The following is a 25,868-nucleotide window of genomic DNA, read 5'->3' on the forward strand; positions in this document are numbered from 1 at the left end:
GAAGACTTTTCTACAAAGTTCTTGACTTTTTTGGGAATTTATTTGTGGATAAGATGACATCTTCACTAGAAACATGATATAGTTATAATAAAAATAGGCGTTCAGTTTAATTTATAAAGTTGAGGAAATTTTATTAACTATTCCTTATAAATATGCCCCAAAAAAAACTCTGGGTTACACGTTGCAGGAGTAAAAATCCAAATAAATTATTTACAGGGGTTTAACAAATTAATTTTGATTTTCCTATAGTTTTTCTAGTGAAATTTGGAGAATACAGAAGCGGGGGGGCATTTCTCCAATAATTGCACGGGCCGCATCCATTTGTGTGAGCAACTAAAAACAAGGACTTAAATGAAAAATGGCTGGACAACATATATACTTTTAAAAGTTTAGAATTCCTCCATATGGGATTTTAGGGATCAGGAAAAAAATATCCAGATATCGGATGTTGATATCGGATATTGGAATCGGTATCCGGATATTGACATCCGATATCCGGTATCCAATATCCATCTCGTCCTTACCCATCTGATATCCGTCTTTGATATCCGTCTACACCTAAAGGACGGATATCGTCTGATACCCGATATCCGATATCAGACACCGTCCTGTTTTTTCCCAATATCGATATAGGACAGATATCGGTTCGACAATCCCTACTTGGTGTATCAAATCTCCTCCTTAAGTTTGATAATCTTTATTATCAATCCGCATTACACCATTCTGATCACACCAGACAAGAGGAGAGAAGTGAAAAGAATCGCAAGCATTAGGGCCTTCTCCTATTTATACTAAATATGATTTTTTTTCATAAAAATCATTAACTAAAAGTAAATATTTTGATGTCTAAAAGATAATTTTTGTATGACCATAATATAAGACCATGGATCATTTTAGTTAACTACAGTGTCGCAATAAACTTTATGGTCCAACCTACTTAATAATATATATATAAACATACAGGTTATTTGACCATGGACTGATGTTACCCAATCCATAAGGTGCCAAGCTGCACCCCATGATCTCGACAAAATAGTGGATTATGATAACTCTCTCATACAATCTTAATATTATCTAGTTACTACGTATGTATAGTCCCTCGTACTCTTGATGCTATTATGATGACTTACGGGTACGTTAATGTCAAAACCAAATTTTTCATGAAAGTCAGTACTAATGCATTGGAAATCATTATAGGACTTTCTTTGATATTCCATTGCCTTGGCTAAGGACTTCATTGTATCATCTTCCATTTTCTGTCTCCTCTTATATGAAGGTGGGAAATCTCATCTTTTCTATTCAATCCTTTTCATTAAATTTTTGATGCACCCTAGCTGAGATGAGTTGAACTTCCATGAAAAACAACTTGTAGGTCAAAGTAAAATCATCCATCCACATGACATCTGGCATCTCAAGTGTGAGAATCACTTACACAACCACAATGTGAAGCAACCTGAGAAACCTTTCGGTATAATATTTATCAATTAGTATGGATCAATTCAGTGACGTCTTTCCCCTAAAGAGCAACCAGTGTATCTCTGTAATGTCTCCACACTAATGTCTATAGAACCGGCCATAGTAATCATATGATTCAAACTACATATTGTCATTCTATCTTGAGATTTCAATGTCCTCGATTATCCTTTCAATAATACTGTTTAGAATAAATGCTTAAAAACCAGTGATCTATGTATTATGATCCCACGATAATTGATTTAGTTATTGCATATATTCATGGACTTTATTATAAGCATCACATGTGCATGAAAATTAATAGGCTGTATCAATGGACCTTAAACATGTTATATAATGTGTGATTTGCTAGCCACATGTATTTACATTATGTGTAATACCCTTTAGAGATTCATATGGGTCAGGAGCGTCCATTAACTGCACTCAGGTGTATCTACACTAATGGCTACAAGGCCTGGCATACTCTTCATATTTGTATGACTAGATAATAATACTATACTCATATATTATAATTGTCCTTCTTGAGTATCTTTTGAAGTGGAATATTTGAGAAATTATTTTAGTACTAGCAATCACTATATTTTGATATCATCATTATTCCCTTAATAATTGTATTTATTCAAGGACTTATTTATTAACATTACACGATAATAATAATAATGTATTTTAATGGATATAAATAAGACAATGTAGTTTGATTGCGTTGTAGGACACAAATCCATCAGTACAATTGTTGGATGGATACTCATGGAGAAATTCATTGAGACTTAATTGAGTTTATAATTAATTGTTTCACTGAAAGTTCAGAATGATTGGCTCATTAAATTTCATGAACATAATAGAGTCAGACCTCATTTTTATTCACGAAATACTTCTCGTGACTTCATAAAGCATTTGATGATCTCCTATCATTTAGTTTTAATGGAGTGAAACTATTATGACTTGACATCGAATATCAATTTATCATTGTGAAATCACTTTCAAAAGCTACATCATCCTCTTTTAAAGTCAGACCTTCATTTTTAATCTCATGGCATTGGAGAAAAGTTTCCAATATTAGAGAGAATATACCAAAAATTTGTTCTAGACTGTAGACTGTTAGCAACGTGTGCCAAGACTTTATACTTTTTAAGTTTGGAATAAAGAAAAATAGAAAGACACCAAAGTCCTAGCTTTCTAAAGCCATGTACACAGTGGTGGGTCATATTAATGACTGAAGATTCCACCTTGCATGAATACTAGCGTGATAAAATCTTGAAAATAGCAAAAGTGATTAATATATTAAAAATATTTAAGATTTGAAATAACCGATCTGCTATATTTTACTGAAAAATTCAGCATTGTATTGTAACGTGTATATTCGTTCATTTTTACAAAAGGACAAGTTTTTCTACATTTGTAGTCCAATGGCCTTAGTAAAAGGTTGGCCCTAGAACAATTCAACAAGCCTTAAATTAATCGGCAAAGGTTATATTAAATTGAATATGTTGGCCAATGGTCATAAGGCATTGAGTTTGTGGCTAGTTCTAACAGCATGTGCAATCTAGGCCAAGAATAACCTGATAGAGGATACCAAATTAGGCACTTTAAAACCCACAATCAACCAAACCAGGTACGAAAAACACTTGGGTTATTTTTACTTTGATCTCCAAAATCTCTTAAACTAAGAAAAAGCATAAACATGGGGGATGTCAAGCAGTGAAAGAAAGGGATATCAAGCAGTGATAATTCCAGCCATAAATCACATTCTCATTCTCCCAAAAATCAAAATTACATAAAATAAGATAACCTCCATCTGGCTGAGTCCTCTCCAACACGTACAAAAACCATGCAAGTATTCGATAATAGTAACCATGCAAAGTCCACTCAAACAGCCCCGTCTCTACGCAAATCTGGAACAACTACGGCCACACCTCGCGCGGCTCCTCATCACAGGTCAGATATGCAAAAGCTCCGTCGTTCGCCAGCTCGCCGACTATCTCACGCTATTCACAGACTGCACCTCCACTCCGCACTTCTCCCGGCTCCTCTCCGCTCACTACTCTCTTCATCTTCCCTCCTCTACAACCTTCTTCTGCAACACCCTTATCCGTGGTTGGGCCAAGAGCGCTCAACCATGGCAAGCCATGGAAACCTTCTCCCACATGCTACGTCTCGGCTCTCTCCCAGATAACTTCACCTTCCCTTTCCTCGCCATGGCCACCTCTAGAACTTCCATTGAAGAAGGCTTACAAACCCACGCCCAGGTCCTGGCTAGAGGACTCATGACAGACGTCTACGCTCTGAACACGCTACTTCGCATGTACTCACAGCATAAAGACATGGGTTCTACGCAGAAGCTCTTTGAGACGAGTCTATCGCTTCTTGACGTTGTCTCATGGAACACGATAATCGATGGGTATGCCAAATCTGGGTCGCTGAGATCAGCTCGCCAAATGTTCGAGGAAATGCCTGAGAGAAATGAGATATCCTGGAGCGCCATGGTTTCTGGGTATGCTGGATTGGGGGAGTTAGATTCTGCGTTGTCTTTGTTTCATCGCATGCCTAAGACTATTGGTAAGAATGTAGTCACATGGAATTCGATGATCACTGGTTTTGCCAAGAAGGGACTCGTATCTGCTGCCCGCCAGTTCTTCGATGAAATGCCGGCAAGGAACGTCGTCTCTTGGAATGCAATGATATCTGGGTATGCTCTCAATGGGGACATGATCTCTGCGAGAGCACTGTTTAATAAAATGCCCACGAGAGACGTCGTCTCCTGGAGCTCCATGATGTCGGGTTATGCGCAGGGTGGCCATTACAGGGAGGCACTGGCTTTGTTTTCTGAGATGCAGCAAGACAAGAGTGTGAGGCCCAACGAGGTGACAATGGTTAGCTTGCTTTCTTCCTGTGCCCATCTGGCTGCACTTGAGCAAGGCAAGTGGGCTCATCAATATATTGACAAGAACAAGATGAAACTAGACTGCGAGCATAACCTTGGCGCATCGCTTGTCGACATGTACGCAAAGTGCGGCTGCGCAGATTCAGCGATGGAGATTTTCAGAAGCTTGAATCACAAGAATGTGTCTTCTTGGAATTCAATTATCACTGGGCTGGCCATCAATGGTTTAGCTCATGAGGCTATTGCCATGTTTGAGGAGATGAGGCAGTCTGGGACCAAGCCGAATGATGTAAGCTTCTTGGGAGTGCTTATTGCATGCACCCATGGAGGTTTGGTTGATGAGGGGCAAAGGTACTTCACAGCCATGTATAATGTTTATGGGATTGAGCCGCAGATAAAGCACTATGGCTGTTTGGTTGATCTTCTTGCGAGGGCTGGGATGGTGGAGCAGGCGGCGGAATTCATCAGAAGCATGCCCATGAAGCCAGATGAAATGACTTTGGGAGCTTTACTCGGTGCTTGCAGGATCCACAAGAAGGTCCATGCCGCAGAGAGACTCACTGCAGAGAATCATTTAGAGCTTGACTCGAGCGGAGCCGGTTGTCTCGTCCTGCTTTCAAATGTTTATGCATCAGCTGGTCGATGGCGTGATGCATCAGAGATCAGAGGGTTGCTGATGCAGAGAGGGGTTAGAAAGATGGCTGGGTGTAGTTCAGTAGACACAAATGCTGGGAACTGAAGGATGAAGAAGATTATTCACAATCTACAGAAGAAGTTTTAGCGCAAATGAGTGAAGTGAAACAATCACATAGTATGGCCTATAAATCTCACCACGGGTGCAAGAAAGAACTAGTGAGGGGCCAACAGTCATCATCCATGGGAATGCATGTCTTCTGAATGCAACATTGCAGCTCAGCCAAAAACGGAGAGGTCATTCATGATTTCATCGTGGGGATCAATGCCATCACAGAACTGTAGATATTAAAAAATGGTTGGATTAAAGAGTATTTCAACTGAAAACTGGAGGGAATGGGTAATCTGTGATCTGAAAATTACGTTTTAATGCCTCTGAATGATGTGGTACAAAAGACATATGCTTTATGGAGAAATCCATTTCATAAACATATTAGACCGATCATTCATGCAGCAAAAGACATAAGTGGGGAAGGCAGTTACAACTCATAAGAAAGTGTCTTCAGCATGCAACACTCCTGCCAGAGATGCCATTGCTCTCCACCACCCAGAAAGAGGATCTTGGTCATTTCATTGTTGGCCACATTAAAGGCACTGAACACGTCAATTAGGAATGATGTTCAGTGGTGTTTGAAATGTTAGCTGTGCGTAGTCACTCTTTGTACTGAGGATAAGAGGAGATGTACAGAATCGCTCATAAAGTTTCTTTAGGAATAACTTTGGCACGTGAGGTGACCTTATCTAATGAGTTGGCCAATGCTCAGCAAGTAAGGACTGAAATGAGTTTACTATCTGTAAGTAGCAACATGATTGTAATCATCGAAGGTCATTGAAGCTATGTAACCTTATTTATGCTTGATTTGTTCATTCTTCCTTTATTTTAAAAATAGGCTAAAAGGAATACTGGCATAGTGTATCCTGCAAGAAAAATGTCATTCTAGTTTTAGTGAATTATATTTGTAACTTGACTGAAGAACATTATGAATACTTCTCATTTAAAATATGATAAAAATAATAATTCTTACGTTTTTTGGTTTGAGAAAGACAGAAATTAACTGCTTAAAATAAAAGCTCATCAATTGAGTCCAATGGTTAGGCTGCACTCTTGGCCAATCAAACAGATACCATTTAAGTAAAATATACATAGTATATATATGTACAACTCTTTGCTGTTTTTTAAGGTAGACGTTGATTGATTTTGGCTTGTCAAAAGTTTCATTTCATGAGGGAAAAACATAGTTTGCGAAGAGGGTTGTCTTTTTTTTTACTCATGACATAAATGTATGACATCAAGGATATTTTTTTTTTAGATAATTGAAATGTGTAGTGATGGAGAAATTCAAATGTTTAGTTATAATCATAGTTTGAATGATCATTAGAGTTTCCCTTTCCTTTTTCATTTAAATCTAATCATATTTTCATATTCCACCTTGTTGATCTTCTTTGAACTCTAACAATGAATTTTTCATTACAAATAATGTCTTCTGTTTTATTAAAAGTTGTTTCAGATTCTTATTAACTATTATAGTGACAAAGTGTATTTTATATCAAAATGAGATATCTTACAAGAATGTTTCTTTTTTGAAATGAAATTATCTTTGTTTTCTGCCAAATTGTAAGTTTACAAACCTTAATAATTATTCCTTATGTTTTCATGTGCATGGAGATATTTTTTTCATCAATTTAGAGAATCTTCGGAAAATGATTTGGTCTATCATTTGTACATTTTTTGAAAATTCTGATTCAGAACTTTTGCATGATATACATGTTTATTATTATGATTTTCAAATATAAGTATGATAGGCAGTAACTATACCCCTTTTAGATTTGACTGATGGGATGTGGTTCTCTTCAACAACACAATTCCTCTTGACCACCTTCCCTAAGTGAAACTTTTTTTGTTCAAACTTATTGGGATATACTAAAATGAATTGCATACCTTGGTGGAGAATGGAATGGGAAATCCCTAATTTTTCTTGGTCCTCAGGTGTTTCCTATTTTGTAAATCAATTTGCTCTCCCAAAATAATTTTTCTTTAGTCTAAAAAGAATCCAAAAAATGTTGCCGAATAAACTCTAAAAAAATTAAATTATGAACCTTTGTGTAATATTTATCAAAATTTTCATAGAATAAATCAAGGGAATATTGAAGATAAAAGGCATAAAAAAGGTAAAAGGCATTTGTTAAGTCGGAATTTATTACCATAAAAACGGAATTTAATACCATAAAAAGGTAAAAGGCATTTGATAAATCTAAAACGATGCTTTTCAAGCTCCAATGTTACTTTCCTAGTGAGTCTATTGTCAGAAAATTCTGAAAAAATATAGAAACATATAGTAAAATCAATAAATGCATTTAGAAGATTGACTCAAAGAATTTATTGTATAATGGATAAGAAATAAATAGTTTTTAAATTATCAAAATCTGTAAAAAATTCAAAATCATACCAGGGGAAATTCAATGCACACTATATTCAAATGTTTGTATGGTATAAATGATTTTCTACATTAAATTGTATTTTATCTATAAAATGTTCAAGATTTGAAATAATTGAACTGCACCATATTTCTATAAAGTGTAAATATTTAGCCATGGAAATAATTAATTTTTATAATGGTTAAATATAGTTGTGGAATGCCCTATTATGTGTGTCAGGGTGTGAATGTGTATATATTATAAAGTAGGGAGATGTTACATAAATTAGATTTTAGTTTCTTATTAAATTTAGTTTTTCCAAGTAAAATTATCTTTTAATTGGTGAAATCTAGGTTAATTTCAAACTTATTTTTAGAGTTAATTTTTCTTTTGAAATATGTATAAATATAATAATATATGTTATGCCTGAATAAAATAATAATAAACTGAATACATGAAAAGAAGAACAAAAAATTATCAATACAACATTTTATGATAAGAAAGATATACCCGAGAATTTTCTTCGAATGTATCTTTTAGACTAATAAAAGTATAAAATATAAATTTTAAAAAGGATGACTATAGTGAGCATGAATATTGATAAGCATTTGTTTCAAAATGCATCGCTCAAAATATAGAGCATTTAAACCCTTATTCGTATGGGTTAGGTTATTTGTCTCTAAAGTATTGATGGAAATTATTTCAATAAATATTGAGGGAAAATCCATATTCATTCTAGATACAAGGGATATCCCGACTCTGTTTAAATCAATAGATTATTTCCTATCCTATCCTTGATTCATGATAAAGCTTCTTAGCATCTTATTTCCATGTAGACCTTGATAAATATTTGGAATACCTAATGCAACTCCCTATCAAATTTTTCTCTTAGCACTTATAAACCAAAAATCATGGCAGGACCATTAAAAGATTAATATTTTTTATGTAACATTATAAGATAAGTTTGAATATATATATATATATATATACATATTTAAACCCTAAGATTATAATACCTTGAGATAAATGTACACGTTATAGGTGTCAACTAATGCACTTGAGGCTTGTATTTATAAATCTTGGAGATGAGTTTAAAGAGTTTCGGTACAAATATTTAATCACATGGTAAAATAAAAACTTTAAAAAGGATACACCTTGACTAAATCAACTTGTTGCACGTTCATTGATATTTCTTCCAAATTTTAATATATTCAGTGTTTGATGAAAAAGCGTGATACAATGTTTCAGTATTTCTTTAAAAGATTCAATATTAGCCTAGATCTGGAATTAATATCGGCTTGGAACTAGTTATCGAGTTCTCCTTGATTGGATCTCTCTGAGAATCACAACTTCATTAATCCTAACATTCATCCACTTATTCTAGTCGAATGATGAATGTCTTATTTATTTCAGAATATTAAAAAATTACAATATTTTTCAACAGTTATAAATTCATTCATCTCCATGTAATGAACATTTGGCTATAATCAAGAAGCAGAAGTCGAATCTGTACGCTGAGACCCATCACTTCGTGTCTTTAATGTGTTATCGAGCATTCAATATTCATAAATACATGGTCAATTTAAACAATACAGTCTCAGATTAATTTCTTAGTCCATTATAAAATTGGTTAGTCAACGTACTCATACATTGAAGCATCACAGGATCTGATATACGTGAAACAATCGTGTCTGCTGATTGTGAGATCGTATATCATTTATCTAAAGCCAAAAAATAACCAAAATCATAGGAAAATAATCATATTTCAAATTTATATGTAGAAAAAACAGGTTACTTTGTTTGAGAAAGTTCTAAACTATTTTAGATATTAAAAATTAAATTATTCGCCATTTCTAATATTTTCATTTCTAAAAATTTTAAAACATGTTGAATACGTGTCAGAGGATAAGAAACATGCTCTTACGATTAGCAGTGTTTTTAAGGAAAATATATAAAATTCTTATCTAGTTATTTTGTCTTTCGAATGGAATCATTAATACAGGAACTCCATGAGAAATGATGCATCTTGACAGAAATAATGGGCACCATAGATAACTTTACTCCAAGAAAAAATGATGCATGATAACAAAAAGAATGGGTATCATTGATAAAGAACCTCCATGAAAATATGATGCATCTTAACAAAACGAATGGGTATCATTGATAAAGAACCTCCATGAAAATATGATGCATCTTAACAAAAAGAATGGGTGTCATTGATAAAGAACCTCCATGAAAATATGATGCATCTTAACAAAAAGAATGGGTATCATTGATAAAGAAACTCCTCGAAAACATGATGCATCTTAACAAAAAGAATGGGTATCATTGATAAATCAACACCATGAAAAAAAGATGTATGTTACCAAAAATAATGGGTATCAGAGATAAAGCTACTCCATGAAAAAATGATGCATCTTAAGAAAAAGAATGAAGACTCTGACGTCAAAATTCTGGTGAATTTATCTGATGAAATATGAGTTCTTTATAATTTGCCTTTACAACCCTATTTCACCAGTACCGTTGATTCTCGTCAGACAGAAGACAATTGGCGAGTTAAAGGGACAGATGGAGATGACATATCGAGCAAATTCTACGTACCAAAAGTTCCTGATGATTTGGTTGCGTTGCCTAACAAATACAATGAGAATATTTCAACTCCACATATATTAATCTTTAGCAGAGGTCGTTTTCATGGTTCAAAGCCTTCAGACAGGGTTTTCCAATGGCCAAACATCAGATAATCCATGAGCCGTGGGCACAAATAGGTGGAATCCCGCATAACCAGCGGCCCACCGGAATAAGTCTTCGTATTACCACATCACTCAGCAAAACTGGTCATTTTTTAATCACTGCGAGCATATCATTTGTTACGGTAACGGTGCAATATATCCACATGCAAAGAGAAAGGGAGAAGCTGCAGTCTGCAGGGACACGGAATTAAACTAGTGGTTTTGACTTTGCTCTAGTTTTGGACGATTCAAAATTCTATGAAGAACCGAGAAACATACAAGTGTTCTTATCAATAAATGAGTGATTCGATATTGAAAGCAAAAGAAAACCGACGGCGCGGAAGAGACTTATGACTACCAAGTGGATAGAGCTTTCGTACATTGACTCTTTAAACGAGATTGAAGTTGTCGCGAAACTACCATGGAATATTTATACTTATCTGAGAAAATTCGGTACATCGACGACTTGTCGTTATGTTGACGCGGTTTTGCCGTAGAATACTGGTACTGAATGAACGAAGTCTGCAAATATTAAGTCAGGATGCCAGTATAAACAAGCTCGCCCTCTTCGTTCTGTCATAGCAAAATCACGCCTCACAAAGGAAATGGCGACGCTCTTGTCCTTTCCTATTGTCCTACTCCTGTTCTTTGGCGTCAGAGCTCACGGAGAGAGCGCCTTCTTCAGCGTGAGCGTCTCCAGCCTAGTGTCTTCGCCCAATTGCACCGCGTCTGAAGGTTTACTCGCACCCCTTTTCCTCTCACCAGAAACCGAGTGATGTCAGTAGTTTAAAGTTACCCTACCGAATGAAATAGCTGCTTCAAAGTTTTGAAAGAAACAAAGAGAAAGAAAGAAGGAAAAGATCAAGTAGAAGAAGAGTGCCCTAAGCATATCGCGCTTATATTCTCAACGTATAAACGAAACAAAAGAAAACGTTTATATTCTCAACGTGTTCCCTCACAGCTTTGGCATTAATCCAACAAGCGAAGTTTTTCGATCCGAAACTGTAGATTGTCATTAATACAATTGATTAAGCTTGAAAAACAGTAGTATTATCATCATGCGGGTATTCATCTCATGGGTAATCATCAATATCACTGATTTTTTTGAACTTTGAAGAAATATCAATAATTTCTCCCATTTTTTTCTTGTGTTGACATGTATTCGTGATAAGGTTTAGAGTCAACTATGGGATCAGAGGCCTGGTGAGAAAGTCTTTTAATGTCTTCACTTATGGTTTTTATATCCAAATCTCACGGTGAGTAATTCTTACATGCAAATTATACTTTGGGATTGAGATAGCATAGGTTTAGGGTATCTGAATATCTTTCATTGAAGTTTTGAAGCCCGTTTCACCGGACCAAGTTTCTCATGATTCATCCATTCATGGTCCTCTCATATTTATTGGGGTTACAGATACCAGGAAAACCCCTAACATGGGATTGAATCAAGCATTCAAAAACCTTATCAAAGTTCACACGGAAGTTACCTACTAACTATCTAGTTATTCTTGAGTGATATATACAGCTTTGGGATATTCGATCGTGTGGAGTGGATTATCCCCCTCTAATGTGATATTTACAGGTCCACGCGAGGGCTCTCTCCCGGTTGTTCATCGCAGGGGTCCCTGCTCAACGAAGCCAGACAGAAGACTAAGTCGCCTGGAAGCACTCGCCCAAGACACCCTTCGTGTATCTTCCCTCCAGGAGATAGCCGCCGGAGAATCTCGTAAAAACGACACCTCCCTACTCGGATCCCAACTCGCCATCCCAACAAGAAGCGGTGCCTACATCGGCACCGGCAACTACGTCGTCACCGTTGGATTCGGCACTCCGATCAGATCACAGACGGTCATCTTCGACACGGGCAGCGACGTGAACTGGATAAAGTGCAAGCCCTGCAAAACCAGATGCTACAGACAAGCGGACCCCCTCTTCAACCCCGCTCTCTCCTCCACTTACCGTTTGATCGGCTGCGCTTCCCCCGCTTGCCGCGGACTACGCAGCGGAGGCTGCTCTCGCAGTAAGTGCACCTACGGTGTATCCTACGGTGACGGCTCCTCCACCGTCGGATTTCTATCCAAGGACTCTCTTTCGCTGGCTCCGACCAAGGTGTTCAAAAACTTCGTCTTTGGCTGCGGGCAGAACAACCAAGGACTCTTCGGGGGCGCTTCCGGCCTTGTTGGGCTCGGACGAAGCCCCTACTCGCTTAATTCTCAAGTTGGGAGCAACGTCTTCTCGTACTGTATCCCTTCAACGAGAAGCAGCACCGGTTATCTCAACATGGGTTCGCCGCTCCAACGGGACGTGGTGTACACGCCGTTGCGGACCAATCCGAACCTCCCGTTCTTCTACTTCGTCGATCTTATCGGGATTACGGTGGGCTCTACTAAGCTTTCGATCCCGTTGAAAGTGTTTCGATCTGCCGGAACAATTATCGACTCTGGAACGGTGATCACTCGGCTGCCGCCGGCTGCTTACGTTGCGCTTCGGTCTGTCTTCAGAGCTGCCATGGTGAGTTATCCTTTGGCCCCTGCGGTGGGCTCTCTGGACACTTGCTATGATTTTAGAAGGCTTGGACCTGTGAAGGCTCCGGTTATCAAGCTGCATTATGTTGGTGTGGTGGTGACGCTGCCGGCGGTGGGGGTTTTCTATGTTGTCAGTCCTTCTCAGGTTTGCCTTGCTTTTGCTGGGAATCCCACGTCTGTGGATTTGGGAATAATTGGGAACGTCCAGCAGAAGACTTTTGAGGTGACCCATGATAATGTTAGGAATAGGATAGGCTTCTCTGGCCGCGGGTGTCGTTGAATAAACCCGAATGTGGCGTTTATAGTGAATAAAAGGCCTCAAAAATGTTGATCAATGATGCTACAGCGCTCATGTTTGAGACTTCTTCTTGCTCTTCTGGCAAGATGCCTCCATGGCCTGTCCTAAGAGGCTGCTGACAGAACATCAGGTGTGTTGCTTCGATATCTCAAGGATGAACAAAATAATGAACGTAAAACGCACCTAAGTCCATCTCGAAAGCTTGATCTCAAAGCAGCAATATTGACTTTGATATGGGAGGCAAGTCTCTTGAGAGAGCACACTTGAATCCTCAGTTTCAGAGGACATGGGATTCCAAAGAGATGCTAATTGCTATTTATAGGTAAGAGGAAGACAACATCTTGAGTCCAACTACAGCTATGCCAATCATATAAAACGAATGGACAGTCTCTACACATAAGTAAAACCAATATTTAATTATCTTAATCCCATAATTAAATTGAGTGAATCGTTTGAATTGGGATATAATGATAGCTACAGAACGGTTGAAAGATATTGGAAATTAAACCTAACGGTTACTTTGAAAGATATATAGCACTTCGGTTGTTAACTCTCTTAGATGAATGGTTGAAGGGTGTTAACAGAACTTTCATGAGTTAATAATAGCCCACAAGATAGAGCACAAAATATATCCAAACGTCATGCCGGTTCACCTATAATATAAGTGAAGTCTCTGACTGGACCTTCCGCGCTGCAAGAGCTCAGAATGTAATAATTTAAGTGTTTAATACCTATATATCATGGTGTACACAAGGGAAAACCGTAGTGTCCTAAGGTTTCTTACCCTATGTTCTTCAAAGAAAATTCCTATCCAAGATCTCTGAAAGAAAATGAGGAAATGCTTAAAGACATAAAGCATATATTGAATGATATCAAACATTATAACTCAGAATCTAGTGATTAAATTGTTTACTACTTATATATCCTGTTGTACGCAAGGGGAAAAATGATGATTTTTGGTGTGGTTCTGGAACAGTCAGTCCACCTAGGTCTCTAATAGTTTCCAAAGGTTTCTCACCCAACGTTCTTAAAAAAAATCCTATTAAAGATCATGGATAAATGAGGTGAGCCTACAAAGGTATAAACATATATATGAAATGATTTCAAGCATAAGTACATTGATGAATATAAAATTTCAATCCTAATCGCTCAAGAACTTTTCTGAACGAATATATAAAAATAAAATGTGAAAAAATCTGTCAATGATAAATAAAATGATGTTTAAGAGGTCAAAAGTATGGATGGTCCATTTGGGATTTGAGAGCACATTTGACGGCTACCTGCAACCGACAAGTCTTTGCTTCCCTCTGGCCCCCTTCTCTCTCCACTGTCTTTCTCGCCCACTGTATTTTATCTCCGTCTTTCTCGAGCTTTTCACCAATATGTCCTCTCCCTCTATCTCATTTCTCGTCTCTCTCTCTCCATTGCTCCTCTTACCTCTCTTTGTGTTACTCATCTCTCTTACCTCTGTTTCTGTCCACTATAAGTACCAGGTGCAGTGCCGTAGTTAGTGAGTCAGACAGAATTGAACCATTCTCTATGTGCTCAATAGACATTGTTCCATCTCTTCTCTCTTTTACAACCAAGAACTTCACTTGCATGTGCTTACCAGCACTTGACCACCTGTCGTCATAATATGGACTATAGTTTTAGTGTAATAATGATAATAAAGAGAAAATAATGTAAGGCAAGGTTACTTATCCTAGGTCCATATGTTCCTCTTGGACCACACCAATACGCAAATGCAGGTAGACTCCGCCTCTTCTATATTTTCTCTCCTCCAACTTTGAGGACACCAAGAACAAACTTGATAAATCTCTAAAACACAATCTCTTTCCAAATTCCCACAACTATAGGAAGTAAGTTTAAGGACAGTTTAATACAGAACCATGCCTCAATTTATAGATCTGAGGGCATGGATGGGAAGAGGAGAGAAAGATGAAGGTACCCTTAGAATTTCAGGTCCTCACCCTTCTTGATTATTTAGTATCAAGTTTTGAAGTTAAAAAAATCTTGTTCATTGATTTGATTTAACATTCTCTCTCACCTCTTCAGCACCACTGTTCCTTCCCCTATATCCATTGATGGTTGAAAATACAATTATATTCCCATTTTATCATTGGATAACTGGATTCACAATCAATGAATCCGTAGTCAACATGTGTCCCTGTACATAAAGAGACAAGAGAAGGTAACATTAAAATAAACTAATAACGTGTGATGTGGTTACGCATCTTCCTCCACCATGTCTACAGTTCGTATGTGTTTACTGCATGTTAATGTTGGAATAAAAAAACCAGTGTGCTTAATGTCTAATTCATTAGATAATGTAGCAATGTGGTTTGTGATGTCATGTCCACATGTTTTTATTTTTAACCAATAAGATGATGATACATAGGTGCACAGTTATTCTTGACTTTTCCAGTATTTATTGCCTTCAATTAGAAATGAGATTGGAGAAACATTTGATAAATTTATAAACAAAATTTTAAATCATAAAAAATAAAAATTATATTCAGGCTTAGAAAAATGATACATCCATGCATATAATGCCAAATTATCATTAAAAATATATTCCAAATCAAAAACTACTTTCTTTAAGAACATGATGTCAAAAAATCTGTAAAATCCACAAAAATCATAATAGCACTTATATAATTTATTTAATATTTGAGCCTTGATAAAAAGCATCAACAAATATTTTAATTCAGAGAAATTTTTTGATTATTATGATATTAACCTAATAATTAGTGTGTTATCGGTATGTATTGAAAGCCCTATCAGGTCTAGGTCCTTCTTCAGGGTCTAGGAGGCCAGCGATGCATTCTCCATCATTGAATTTATCAATTTTGATGATTATAGAAAACCCTAAATTATGCTCTCCTAGAAAATCAAGCTCAAAAATACTAGTTCAGAACTCCATAAAATTTTATAAATTAATTATATGATAGTTATAGTATTAAATCAAGGCCCACAAGAAACAATTGTGTCCAATGAAATGAAATGTTTTTAAAGTTTGAGGAGTCTTGTGGAGCAATGAAATGTGATTCATGCATCATAACATCATAAGGCGTTTTTACCATAATATTTTATCCTAAAAACATTCTACTATAAATTATTTTTACTAATTTAGGAAATAAGGAACTTTGATTGTGTCATTTATAAAAACATATGTTTATGTTTTAATGCTTATAGAATCTATATTTAATGCATTAATATTGTCTTAGATTTTAGGGATGAATTATGAAAAATGGTAAGCTGATGTTTTTTAATTTGTTTCATGTTTTCATGATTTTTCATAATTTTTTGAATTTATTTGGTTAGGTTTTTATGTACTTAACTAAGCATTTAGTTTAATTTTTTGCAAAAATGCAAAAAAATATTGGGCTTTTGATTCATAAAAACTGTCAAGTATCTGACTTATAACCAAGGTAGGTACAGAGAAAATACACCAGTGTCAATCTGGTATCCATCAGGCCATGCAAATTGGATGATATTTTCAAAATATTATCGCTGATTATGTGAGAGTAGAACAAGATATATCTCGGCAAGCGTGAGAGTAGAGCAAGACATGAGGCTAAGTGCTTCTGGCTGATAACAGGATAAATGCATGGGTATTTACATAAATTTTAGATGATTTTGGTATTCTTAATTTGGAATTTATCATGTTATTATTTGAATTAACTAGATATTTATGCATTAGCTATAAATTCCAATTTTTGCACATTATGGTTATTTTTTATTAACCTTCTTGACTTCTTTGAAGTCAAGCAGTTTTAGTACTGATGAGTATTTTATAGTTTCACATGTGGAAAATTTTAAAGGAATGAGAAGATACAAATCTTAAAGAGTTGGAGAATTTTTTAGAGTTTAGTGATTCTCAAAAGGGGCTTGAAAGGAGCAAAGGGTGTTGTGGGCCCTCAAAAGAGAAATCAGAGGGAGATGGGACACAATCTGGCATGCCCATTGGGATCTCAAAAGCCTTAAAATGAAAGAAGCTGAAGATTACAAGGGGAAGCTCTCAACCCATGGAGAAAAAGAGGCAAAATGCCAAGAAAACAGAATAGAAAATGCCTAAAGGGGTATTTTAGTAATTATTTCTATATATAAATACTCTTTTCTCCCTCATTTCCCCCCATTCTGGACTTTCTCTAACACGTGGCTGGCCATCAGGACAAGACATTTTCAGAATCCAGGTTGTTCAGCCTACTTGATGTAAGTTAGTTGAAGTTTTCATTCAATCTCTTCTCCTGTTTGCATTGAAAAATGTCTGATCCTGGAAAAATATAAGGATCCAGAATTGAGAGGAAACATTTAGGGATAATTAGTTTTTCATTGAGGTTTTAGGAACCTAGAATTCCATTTTCCCATCATTATCTATACATTTTCTCTTTAAATCCATCACTTTCTCACTCTAAACACTCATTTTCCCTACTTTCTTTCTCTATAATTGAATATTTCTCTCTCTAGACGTTCATTCCTATCCCTAGTTTATTTCCTCAAAATTTCATAAAAAATCTCCCCCATCTCAAACACCTTCAAATTCCATCTCAAACTCCTTTTACACCTTTTTCTTCATTTTCTCTCTCTAGATCAGTTATTTTATCTCTCTAAAATTATCTCTATCTCTCCCTAGAATCTCCATCATTTCCCATTTCAAATGCAAAAAAAATCGCGTTAAAGAATCAGGTTTACCTTTAAAAGGACTCGATTTTCTCCCATCGCCATCGTTGTTGGTGGTGTGTGCTGCCCCGCAGCGTTAAGGGCAGCGGGAGCGCTCTTCGCTCGCCGGTCGCACGTGCGCACAGCGGTGCGACCGCTGGGCAGAGGAGCACTTCTTTGGGACTTATCCCAATTCGGCTAAGCTCGGAAGGGCTCCAAACTGCCCCGATCCGGTTTGAAGCACATCAAACCGGGTCTAATCTCCTTAAATTAATTTAAATATTTTTTTAGTGTGTTAAAAATCATTAAAAAACCAGAAAAAATTATCTTAAATTTATATAATTAGTTTCTAGAAATTCTAGCATTTTAAAAAAATATCTAACTCTCGTTTTCATTATTTCTAATGGTTTTGGTGTAAATTAAATTCCAGAAATTTCTACAAATATTTATTTTTGATTTCTGGTGTTAACTAAAATTAGGAAAATTAGATTAAAATATTTTGGTGTTTTTCTTTGTAATTATGCTTCAACTTAAATCATAGAAAATTATAGAAATTATCTAAAAGTCCAGAAAATCCAAGAAATTATATTTCTCATCTATAAACTCATTTCCTTCATTTCAAGCTTAAGAAAAAGCCCGAAATTAAATTTCGGCCTCTCTGTGGGTCAACCCCTTACTTGCCCTATATTAATTATAGATTATTTAAGCGGAAAATTTTCATAAATATTGTTGGTTAAGTTTGAATTAAAACAACAACATAAAACCCTTAAATTTGGACTTGTCACTGGCTACAGCATAAAGGGATAGAGGATACATGTCAGGAAACTAGAGAGTACGGTGAGAAATGAGGATAAGTGTAACTGGTAGCAGCATAAATGGATAGAGAAAAAACACCAACAATAGGTAGAGTAGAATGGGAGATAAGCATAAGTGATGCAGTTTATGCCATAAATGGTTGGCTGATACACAGTGGCAAGCGATAGAGTAGAGGAAGAGATGAGGATATGGATGGTGGTCACATGTTAGCAAGTCGGAGAGTAGATCAAGAGATGAGTATTGATGAAATCAAATTTAGGGTGTTAATTTGTCATCGATATTTGAGTCAACCAATAATCATTTATAAACCTTTACTCATAAAATAATTTGACTAGTTAGTGATGAGAAAGGGTCATCTTGACAGGGAACGGATATTAGGGTTTAAATACTCTTTAAGTGATTATTCAAGAGGGATGAGAGGAGATATGTATAAAATAGGGGATTGTGATGTGATAAATCATAGGTAGTGAGATGGACCTGAAAAATCTTTCTTTGAACAAGTATGCCGCTCAGATTTTGGATGATGATGGAATGCAAATGACATATGATGTAAATGGCCAATCAAATGAAATGAAATGAAATTCAGATTTTATTTTTTTTCTCTATTTTTTTAAAATAATTTTTTCCTAAAAAATTCAAATACTAAATATTGTAGATAAAATCATGAATATTGAATGACCAAAATAGAATAAATAGTTTGAGTAACCTTCTTTTGAATAAAGAATAATGAGGCTATGGTATAACATTAAAAGAAGGAATATATATTTCACAAGTGGGAATAAAGGAAACCATTTATTATATTATTTGTATACAATTAATTGCGTTGAACTCAAAATTTAGAAGAACCAATTGTTAATGAATTCGTAGAATGAATTGAAGGGCTAATCACAAATATTAATAAGTAAAAATTATAAATTTGAATCGAGTAAGATTGAAGTGATAGAATAAATTTGAGATAGGAGAGTATCAACTTAATTAGAGTCAATGAAGATTCAGATACTGAATTGTTACTTGAAGCAACGGATTCTAAGTAAATTGTGTTAATGGCTGATAAAGGTGATGTTTTTATCATGGAAAAAATTCAGAAATAAATATTAAGAGAGAGAGAGAGAGAGGAAGGCAGGTCAATTTGGATTCAGACATGGAAAACAGGCTAAACTTCTGAGATTGGATCGAATCTAACATTTTTCGAAGTTGGGAATGTATTCAATTTAATTTGTCTGTTCATATTTAAGTACCACTAGAACTGGTGATACATAGAACTCCAGAGAACTTTGAGCATTGATGAAAGGTCAACGGTCAATACCTATTGGATATCTTACCTATAATAGGTTCTCTATCACATATTGACATTAATTGAATATTTTAAAACTGCTGTCTCTTTTTCTTATTAAGATTACTCCTTTACATGGTCCCCATCACACTTTAATAATATATATCGATTACTTATCAAGAAGAAGAGTAATGCAGGACGGACATTGTCGACGTCGTGCGGCGGGAGCGTGCAGTCCGTTCGTCCCTCTCGGGGACGTTCATCTTGGGCGGCACGCCCGCCTTGTTGGTGGGTGTCCCTGAAAGATCTTGTCCTGGGTCCTCAATTCGTTGGAGGGCCGAAGTAGACTCTATCTCCATGTGGTATGTGCTCCTTGGGTAGTCTTCAAGGCGTTGACGGACCCGATTACCGGTGGAAGCGGATGTTCAGCCGGCCGGATGGCGAGGACGGCGGCGAACTAGCAGCTGCATAGGACAGCCATAGGCGACGTCGTGTGGCCAGCGGCGGAGGCCAGAGATGACGGCGACAGGAGATGGCGGCGGCCAAAGATGGTGGCAGCGGCGGTAGCCGGAGGTAGCGATGGCGGCAGCCGGAGATTGCCAAGATAGCGGGCCGCGGTAATGGCCCTCCTTCGCGGTTATAGGCCTCGGGCTTGGACCAGATCGGGCCACCGAGATTTGCGGCGGCCCACTAAAACTAGGCCCGTGATGGGTGTACGGCTGTCGTGGCATCCTCGAGATGCGTGCATGGCGATTGGGCTTCCCGGAGAGTGGTTTGAGGCGCGAAGGCTGGCGGCTGGACTTCGCGGGGATTCGGAGGGCGGCGACGGCGCTTTGAGGCGCGGGATGCGGCACCGCGGGATGCGGGAGCCGGTTCATCGAGTGGGCCCCTTGGACCGGAATAGAGGCACCGACCCATAATGCTCCGGCCGAATGGGCGGAGTCGGCACGGCTGAGGACTGACCAGTGTGGGGCGCGGCGCGGCGGGCGGCCGTGCGAGGGCGCCTTGCGACTCGGTGCAGCGGCAACGTGCGCGGTTCCGGCGGTTGCGGGTGGCTGCGGCGGCTGCGGGCCGCTGCGGCCGCTGTGGGCTACCGCGGCCGGGGCGGGCGCGCCAGCGGCTGCAGGCTGCTGCGGCCGCTCCGGGCGCTCCAGCGGTTGCGGCCTGCTGCGGCTGCCGGCGCTGCTGCTGCGCCGCTGCGGGCTGCTGCGGCGCTGCGGGCTGCCGCGGCGGGCTGCGGCTGCGGCGGCGGCGGCGCCGGCGGCTGCGCGGCGGCCGGCGCGGCGGCTCGCGGCGGCGGTGTCAGGCGGCTGCGGCCTGAGGCGGCGGCGGCCGTTGAGGGCGGCGGTCGCTGCGGCTGCGGCCGCTGCGGCGGCTGCGGCCGCGTCGGGCCGCCGCTGCGGCGGCTGCGACGCGTCGGGCTGCGGCCGCCGGGCGGCTGCGCGCGGCGCTGCGGCGGTTGCGGCCGCTGCGGCGGTTGCGCCGCGCTGCGGCGCTGCGCGGTTGCGCCGCTGCGGCGCGGCGGCCGCTCGGGCGGCTGCGGCGGCTGCGGCCGCTACTCGCGCGGCGCTGCAGGCGGCTGCGGCGGCTGCGGCGCTGCGGGCTGCTGCGGCCGACCCGGCGGGCGGCGGTTGCGCGCCGCGGGCTGCTGCGGGCGGCGGTCGCCGGGCAGCTGCGGCGGTACGCGCGCGGCGGCGGTGTCAGCGGCTGCGGCCTCTGAGGGCGGCGGTGGCCGCTGAGGGCGGCAGTGGTCGCTGCGCTGCCGCGCCGCTGCGGGCGGCTGCGCCGCCGCTGGCTGCGGCGCTGCGCTGCGGCGGCGGGCGGCCGCGGCCGCGCGGCGGCGCTGGCGGCTGCGCCGCTGGCGGCTGCGCCGCTGCGGGCTGCTGCGGCTGACCGGCGGCTGCAGGCGGTGCGCCGCCGCGCTGCTGGGCGGCGGGCGCGCCGCCGCGCTGCGGCCGTACGCGGGCGGCGGCGGTGTCAGGCGCCGCGCCTCGAGGGGGCGGCGCCGCTGAGGCGGCCGCTGGGCAGCTGCGTCGCCGCTGGCTGCGCGTCGGGCGCTGCGGCGCCGCCGGCTGGCTGCGGCGCTGCGGGCGGCTGCGGCGCGTCGGGCTGCGCCGCCGGCGGCTGCGCGCCGCTGCGGCGGCGGCGCCGCTCGGCGGCTGCGGCCGCTACTCGCGGCGGCGGCCCCTACTCGGGCGGCGGCTCCGCGATCCGGGCGGCGCTCCACCGACCTGGGACCCCGGCGGCGGCGACCGCCTAGGGTTCCGTCGGTCTGTCCTGACGGAACGGGGGGGGCGGGACGGGACGGGCGGCCGAGGTTGGTCCCGTCCCGTCCGCCCTTCACTCTTCTACTCTCTAAACGGAACGGGAACTGTTTCTAAAAATCCAACTAGACTTGTTCTTACTCTTACCTTAGGGGTCCTATATATAGGTCCCTTGGGTTACAAAGGAAAAACCCTAAGCGAAAACAGGAAATTTTAACCTAGACTTAGAAAAACAAAAAAAATAACTAGATAACTTGAGGGCTACGCCATCAAAAATAACTATACATCCTCCAACGTCTACTGTGCATAAAATATGGTATTAAAGAATCATGATTGATGTATTCAGTGGAAAATAATTTCATGATGAGATGAATCTATTAAGCCATGGTCAATTTTAAATGACTCAAGAATAACTTTATAAGTGGATGAAAAATAATTTCAAGAACATAATTTAATTGGATAAACAGGGAGCTTCTTCAAACAAGATGATTCATTTTATGAAGTGAATGAGATTACAATTGGATTTTTTTATCAAAAAGGATCCTCTTTCAAGTGGCGAAAGATGTCATGTCAATAATTTCTCGATTTTGACATTCATTAAATTTTTTGAAGAAAAAATACGGAAAGTAATTTGAAATCAAAGTAGTGAAGGTCAAATAGATTAAGAATTGGCCTTCACCATCGGTGTTCAGCCCATATGAAATATTCATCAAGATTTCTCATAGTTTATCATATTAATGCATAGGTTTGACAACTAAGAACAATCTCCAAGTCAGCCATCTTAAGAACCAGGAAACAAACTATTCTGCAAGGAACACTAGCTTTTCTGTCGGCCAAGAGTATAAACTGAAGCGAGAATTGGTCTAACTTCATAAACTTCAATTTAAAGTCAAGTTTCATCTGAACTATGTTCAACGAAAATCGAAATCCTTTCAGTATCCAATTCCAAATGCTAGAATATCAAAGGATACTATCCAACACATTTACTCCCCTTCGAAGCATTCTACCCTACACATTTCATTTTTCCTCTTCTACCTTCATTTCTAATTATATTCGTCCGAGTTCGTCCCTTCTTCATTTCCAATTTCTTCAAGTTGGACACACTCCTCAAGTACAAATAGCTCTCAATTTTATAATTACCACTGACTATCCTTGAATGAATAATCTTCGACATTAAAAATGGTTACAAACGTCTAAATTGGTCATTGACTTAATTTGTAACAACCATTAAGCCCACTCAATAGATTGCGTCATGACCACCTCTTAGTTCTGCCCAATCCGGCGCTAATGGATATACTTCACTACTTTTTTTCAAAAATCAACAAGGCACTCTATAAAATTTGATCTACTCTGTAAGTCTTTTCCAAAATCAATTCGCAACACAAGTTCTTCCCCATTCGGTAATACCATTCGCTCATTCTAGTCCTATAACTCCATTTCAAATAAAGTTTTAAGCAAATGAAGCTATACACAGTGTCATCTAACCCCTCTTTCGTCCAAAATTGTAAAACTAAGCTTTTCATTTGTTCTACCAAGATTAATGTTCTTGACTGGCCAGAGGAGCAGTAAAAATGTACAGAAGAAACTTAATGAAGAATTAGATGCTGGGCGTTCAATATTCAATGATCTCTTAACAAAATAAAACCTTTAAACTTCTTCACCAGATGTTGTTTCCCCCATCAACCCTTCAGACATTGCGCGCGCTCTATTCTGTGCTTGCCTCTCAACAGCAACCATGTAAAGACCTGTGGAAGTATTCTTTGTAAATAAATAGAACAAATTATCAATTTAATTTTCCCAAGAGACATAGATCACCGAGACAGAATCTGCATGAGAACACTGAAGTAGATGAAGTAAATTTAATTTTCCCAGGAAATTACTAATTGCTGTTCCGATAGCAGAAAACCATAATATTCTTTGTGACCATTTATCTCCAACAGTTCCTCTTGCACCCATGCTCTAGTCACTGTTGGTTGGAAGAATGATGAATTAAAATATACCCAAATATTTTGTAAAAACTAAAGGAAATAATTGATGAATGAATAGGAACATGAATATTCATCAACTAACCACAAAATGTTGTTCAATTCCTGATTCATTGGAAGGAATAACTCCTTGATCCTAACTTGTGGGACAATGAGAAAATAAACTAGAACTGGATACATCGAATAGAAAGTCTAAAGGAAAACTGATATGATCCGGCGACGGGTCTATGCGAGACGGAAAGTACGGGCCAGGCCTGTCACGGCCGAACAGGCCCACACCGCCCCCGCGCCTACTTAAACACCTTCCCACGGAAGGGGGAGGCAGGCAATCAGAAGTAAGTCTCCATTCACCTCCTTAACTCCCTCTCCGGGCCTCTCGCTCTCTCCTCCTGAGTTGTAAGTCGACGCGCCATCCTCGACGCGGAGCCGACGACACGGATCTACCATTCCCGTTTCTCTCCTTTCAACCCCGGGAACTCTCGTCCTATCTCTTCCCCTTCTCACCTCCACCCTTGACGACAATTTCTGCATTGAACCGTAGAACTTCTTGGCATTGAATCGGAATTACAAGTGTGTTACACGATACGCTCCGGGTGGAATCGTATCACTATTCTTGTAATTGTCATTTTTAATTTATTATTTATAAAATAAAAAATTAAAAAGTTATCAATTAAATTAATCTATTACAAAAAATCCCATAAAAAAGGAAATCAACCAAAGCAAAGGGTGGGTAGTAATACAAAAAGAACTCTGTTCTTTGTTAGTCCTATCTATAAGAGGAGAGTATATGAAAAATGTCACTGATTCTTTTGTTTCCTTGGGCCACTGGCCATCCGCCGGAGGTTTTGGGTTTAATACCGATATTGGGGAGAAACTGAAATTGGGAAAAACTATCCTCCAATGTTAGACAACGCGAACAAACGACAAAAAATGGCATGAACTTTGAAACAGTTCCACCCTGTTCTTCCTCACATTCCTTCCACGATGTTATTTTTCACGGAATCGTGAGTTTTAAGGCATTTTCCAAAGAGAGCAATTTTACGGAGCATTGTCATTTCGTATTTTTTTCTCTATCCAACATCATTTAAGACTTCAAATTCACCGATCAGATTGCAAGAGTCCGACGAGATCTGGATCCCGAAAATCTACAAGGTAACGAAAAAAGAAAAAACGGTAGTGCCATCCCCTATTATCATTAACTTCAAAACCGGACCAATTTCCCAAAGGAATGTCCTCAAAATGCTGCTTCTCGATTATTTCAGTAACACCGACGAAAGGAATAGACCGAACTCCCAACAATCCCGAGAAAGTAATGGAGAAATACACACAGCAGAAGTAGCGGAAACCTCCGATTTCATCAAAATAATATGAGGATCGTAACAACGAAGATCATTGCACCGACTAGACAAAGAAATCACACCTTCCATCTCCAGGCCGTGCTCCGCCTTAAACCCAGATTAATCGAACAAATGGCATGCCAGTTCCCACTTCCCACTTACGATGAACGGCTCTTTATATAGATAATCATTGAGCAATGACGTGGATGATTAAAAATCTGCCACGTACTACGGACCCGGATGACGACAAAAGTCATCATCATTTTCGTCCTCGAGGACTCTGACGAGACGCGGACGGGACGTTTTTTCATCAAGGGGTCGGGACGAATGTACTAAATTTCCAATTAATGATTTTCTTTCTCAAAATTTAGTACTATTTTTAATCAGAAAGTCTATTGTTTAAGCTGAAATCACTGAACGAGAAAGGCAATTTCGGGGAGCGGATAAGAGGAAAGCCTCAAGTGCAATAAGAGCTAATGATAGTATTCAGGCTGGTTTCAGATACCAGTTATCG

General features: G+C 39.6%; 3 protein-coding genes across 4 annotated transcripts; 2 read left to right on the forward strand and 1 right to left on the reverse strand.

Annotated features, from left to right (window-relative positions):
- Positions 1-3,125: 3,125 nt before the first annotated feature.
- Positions 3,126-5,887, forward strand: LOC144713003 (pentatricopeptide repeat-containing protein At2g22410, mitochondrial-like). The gene has a single exon (XM_078587454.1). The coding sequence runs from the start codon at positions 3,327-3,329 to the stop codon at positions 5,091-5,093; it is 1,767 nt and encodes a 588-aa protein (XP_078443580.1). The 5' UTR covers positions 3,126-3,326; the 3' UTR covers positions 5,094-5,887.
- Positions 5,888-10,741: 4,854 nt separating this feature from the next.
- On the forward strand, positions 10,742-13,057 carry LOC144713155 (aspartyl protease family protein At5g10770-like). The gene is made up of 2 exons (XM_078587658.1): positions 10,742-10,929; positions 11,777-13,057. The coding sequence occupies exons 1-2, from the start codon at positions 10,800-10,802 to the stop codon at positions 12,997-12,999; spliced, it is 1,353 nt and encodes a 450-aa protein (XP_078443784.1). The 5' UTR covers positions 10,742-10,799; the 3' UTR covers positions 13,000-13,057.
- Positions 13,058-23,604: 10,547 nt separating this feature from the next.
- On the reverse strand, positions 23,605-25,503 carry LOC144713308 (HrpN-interacting protein from malus protein). Of its 2 annotated transcripts, XM_078587888.1 has the most exons (3): positions 25,438-25,503; positions 23,913-23,998; positions 23,605-23,777 (listed from the first exon to the last, which is right to left on the reverse strand). In XM_078587888.1, the coding sequence occupies exons 2-3, from the start codon at positions 23,986-23,988 to the stop codon at positions 23,680-23,682; spliced, it is 174 nt and encodes a 57-aa protein (XP_078444014.1). In that variant the 5' UTR covers positions 23,989-23,998; positions 25,438-25,503; the 3' UTR covers positions 23,605-23,679. The 2 variants fall into 2 exon arrangements, 1 of the variants encoding a protein (XP_078444014.1); XR_013584012.1 differs by lacking the exon at positions 23,913-23,998.
- Between the last annotated feature and the right edge of the window lie 365 nt (positions 25,504-25,868).

Source organism: Wolffia australiana, chromosome 15, assembly GCF_029677425.1.
Source record: "Wolffia australiana isolate 7733 chromosome 15, ASM2967742v1".
Lineage (NCBI taxonomy): Eukaryota > Viridiplantae > Streptophyta > Magnoliopsida > Alismatales > Araceae > Wolffia > Wolffia australiana.